This window comes from Caenorhabditis briggsae (genome assembly GCF_000004555.2).
Source record: "Caenorhabditis briggsae complete genome, chrII, whole genome shotgun sequence".
Lineage (NCBI taxonomy): Eukaryota > Metazoa > Nematoda > Chromadorea > Rhabditida > Rhabditidae > Caenorhabditis > Caenorhabditis briggsae.
The window spans coordinates 5,257,446-5,261,501 of record NC_013486.2 but is presented as its reverse complement, the minus strand read 5'-3'; the positions used below and the strand labels follow the sequence as shown (position 1 = coordinate 5,261,501).

Below are 4,056 nucleotides of genomic sequence, written 5' to 3'. Positions count from 1 at the left end.
TAATTGAAATACTACCATAAACCAAAATAGGGTCACAATTTTTTCAAATTTTGAAGATGGACGACTAGAAATGACTTACATTTTATTCCATCTTCTCGCTCTATATTCAATGAACAGGTCCAATATCCGAAGGTACATCTAGTTCTTTGGGTACATTGATTCCAAGCATACACGACATTTGTGGTAAATGTGGGATGGCAAAAAACACAAAACATTTTGACTATTTTTTCTCAAAATTATAGGCGTACGCTAAATCAATCCTATACACCTAATTCTCATGTACCGTAAATTCTAAATTATAAGGGCCCCTCTAATAGAAATGCCCTTCCAAGAGACCCTACGAAAATAGATGGCCGGCTTTTCTAATGCAGTTTTTACGGTATCCTAAGAACTAGGACTACCTATTTTCGATGTACCCTTAGATCCTGGGTCCGCCCGGTGACCAGAATTTTTTAAAAACCATCAAAGTTTGGTCAGTCCATACAAAAGTACCAGAAATTGTTTTATCTGTCCAAATTCCTTAGATCCGATTTACTAAGAATATTTCAATAAGAGTTCAAATCTCTCAAACCATCTGATCGTTTTCTATTGTCACCCCAGAAGCTATTTTCGTATAATGTTTCATAGAATTCCCAAAAGTTTTTCCTTTTTTGAATCTCACAGCTGGATACTTTTCGTGCAAAAGTGCATTGCCTCATCACTCTTTTTTGACGAAAATTCGTCGACAACTTCACACTTTCTTTCATCAAAAACGGATTTCGAATCTCATGGGAATTTCTATGGGAACAGTGAAAAATGTAGAGAGGGAATAGAGGAAGAATGAACTTGGGCGGCAATGAAAAGAAAGAATGGAAGAAAAGAATGCGACTGGAAACATAAAAATGGTTGTAAAAATTTATATTTTTCGGTGGACCTGGATTCCGAGAAAGTAGCAGTAAACAAAGGTTCCTGAAACCAAAAAGAAAGGGTTATTTGCAAGATTTTGGTAGATCTTGACTCAAGAAAAAAATCGGATGACAGGCGCGAAAAGCAAATAAGAATTGGATATGTTTGTTTGTTTTTGGACACAAAAAAGAGGAGAGGAATTTGGCATTGAATCTGGCAATTTCAGATAATTGTCACATTGGAATGAAAAAATGGGAAGCTTGAGATGTCTAATATTTTAGTGGTCAGTTTTTGCTATGTTCATCTATAAAGGAACCCTAAACTAAAAATAAGATATCCGATGCTCGGCGAGTGTCCGATTTCTGTGGGAAAAAGTAAGAGTTCCATTTGGATTTTTGAATTTTACGACTACAAAAAACTCTGAAAAATTTCTGGTCCCTTCAAGATGATCCGCCCCTTTAAAAACATTCCAGGTGGTTCTAACCGTAAGATTCAGGCGTATTCTATTGGAGGTTACTGTAAGATATGTATTAGAAGATACACTTTAATAGAAGGGCACTCCAGGAGTGGCTTGAAAAAACAGAAAGGCCCTGTAATAGAAGGGCCGGCTCTTCTTATACAGGTTTAAAGATTTTTTTTCAAAAACGTTTTTTCCCAAGATCAAAGTTCATAATCCATTTTTCATTTGGACCTATCATATTTCAAAAGGATATCATAATTCAATTTCAAAAAGTCCTCGGTTCATAAAACAATTGAAATTGAAAATTTTGAGATCGTTTATAATTTTTTGAAAAATGTTCTTCTACAAATTTTTAAATTTTGGCTTCAGTAAGACCGTATAGGCCTCAAAATGAGACTGAAAAGGTTTGAAACGCAAGTTATACTTTTGAGTTACTAGATAACATTCATCCATCTGCAGACATCAGTGGATGTTAATTTGATTTGACAGGAACTTTAGGTTTTTTAAATCTTAGCTTTTCGGAAAAGTTGAAATTTCAAAAACACTCACCTTAGCAGATGGATCTCCCGTTCGAAACTTCTGAGTCGATTATTAGCTGCTTGACGCATCGTGTTGCTCCGTTAGTTGCTCAAAAAGTGAAAAATGACGACGAGATGGGAGAATAAAAATGTCGGGGCGACGACGTCGACGACAAAAAAAAAGCACACACACACACACACACACACAGAAAAGAAGAACCCGGAGACCTTGGCGGACCTCCAGAAATCAGAAGAAAGAGAAAAGAGAGGGCCGACAGAGAGATGGGAAGGGAATGGGAGGAGAAATAGAATTGAACGGGAGAGAGACGGAGAGAATGGAGCATTGTGGATGGAGGACGAAAAGGAGAATTGGGGAGGGTATGAATAGTAGTAGTAGTAGAGTTGTTGTAGTAAAAAGAAGTGAGAGAGAGAAAGGAGAAGTAGGTCTCAATTTCTTGTGAATTCCAATGAATCAGTTAATCAGTCAGTTGTCAAACAACATTTTGCACGGCACTCTTTTTGATGGATGAGGGTGAGAAGAAGAAGAAGAGCACAAATGAAGAGCCGTTGTTGAATTCAAAGTTTTGGAGTGGTTACTTTTTCGAAAATGTGGACGACTACATGGAAAAGATGGTTTAAATATAGAAAATTCCAAGAAAAAAAATTGACGGCTTGAAATAGTTTAATGTCCCAGAAAGATAAATTAATTCGAATTTCGGGCTACCGTAATTTAGCTAACCATGAAATCTGGAGTCTTTTTCACTGCTAGGAAACTATGCGAACGCTATACTCACATTTTGCGCTCAATTATCTCGATTTCTTTGAGAGCTATACAAATCTGTCAACTGCTAAATTGTTTGTCATAATATCACCAACATTTTAACAGATTTTTGTTATCTCTTATAGGAATTAAGATGATACCGAGATAATTGACCTCAAAGTAGAAGTGTAGGGTGACCTTCTATTAGTGATTTAACCTAACTACGCGGTGCATTCTTGGAAAAAAGATTACCAGGTTTGTGCGGAGTCGGAAAACAAAAAATTTTCCGAATTTTGTTTTCGAAAAAAAAACGTTTTCTGAAAATTATGGACGCATTAGCAATTTTTTGTTCGGTTTCGGTGATTTAAAATCTTCTATTTTTAGCCTAAAATTATGAGCAGTCATAAAAAATGACCCAAGAATCTTGAAAAAGTGACAAAAAAATCAAGATTTTCAGGATTGTATTTTTTGGTGATTTTTATGATTTTTTGAGTCAACTTCTCACGATTTTGGGGTCCTTTTTGAACTAATTTTGTGTCTTTTCTACAGTTTTCGGATTAATTTTCAATAATTCTAGGGTTAATTTTTCGTAATTTTCGGATTACATTTTCATGATTTATGGATCAATTTCCAATAATTTTTCCATCAATGTTTCGATTTTTGGTTAATTTTTATGATTTTGCGATTTTTCTAGTCTGCATTTACCGAAAATTTATTTAGAGCATCAGTTGTAAATGTGATTTTCTGCAATAAAAAAACATTTCCCGTAAACTCTGAATTGAAGAGAAATTTCCCCAAAAATGCTTGACGCGGTCCATTGAATTGTTGTATGACTTAACAAAAAATGTCATATGTTTGAAAATTCCCTTTAATTTGTTTAACATCAAACAATTTTATCATAATTCCCGACATTCCCCGCAAATTTTTAAGCCTTTGATTATTTGATAACTTCAAATGAAAACCCAACCCTAATGTCACTCCTTCTCTTCCCCCATGCCCTTTGACGACAGTTCCCCCAAATATACTGCTAATGATAGTCTCCGAAATTCCAAAAAACTAACAAAAATATGTAGTCGTACAAAAAATGAACTTACAATTTATATAAATCAATTTCAGATTTTTTTACCCAGTTTATTTTTTAATTGTATCATTTTAGCTTCAGCATGTCAAACACCATACAAAGGGTTGATTGCGACAGTTTTTGAGATGAATGCGGCTCAATATGAAATTCGGGATGTTGTTAATTTTGTCAAACTGAATTTATTTAATTCTTCAAATTATGATTTCTTATATTCGACTCAAGCTATAAATATTCCATATGGAGGAACACATCAGTTTCAGAAACTTTTTTTGGAATACGGAAGAGCAAAGTATGGTAAACACTCTAACAGAACGAGACCCCGCAAAAAAAATCGGGGAAAAACCGGGGAAAG

General features: G+C 34.8%; 1 protein-coding gene across 1 annotated transcript in view; it reads left to right on the top strand.

The window, feature by feature from the left end:
* Positions 1-1,987: 1,987 nt before the first annotated feature.
* CBG25533 overlaps positions 1,988-4,056 on the top strand; it is a gene marked incomplete at both ends in the record, with an annotated part of 3,528 nt that continues 1,459 nt past the window's right edge. Inside the window, 4 exons of the mRNA XM_045242061.1 lie at positions 1,988-2,014; positions 2,073-2,303; positions 2,446-2,452; positions 3,780-3,993. Of these exons, the coding sequence (XP_045099149.1) occupies positions 1,988-2,014; positions 2,073-2,303; positions 2,446-2,452; positions 3,780-3,993 (479 nt within the window). The remainder of the gene's footprint in view (positions 2,015-2,072; positions 2,304-2,445; positions 2,453-3,779; positions 3,994-4,056) is intronic.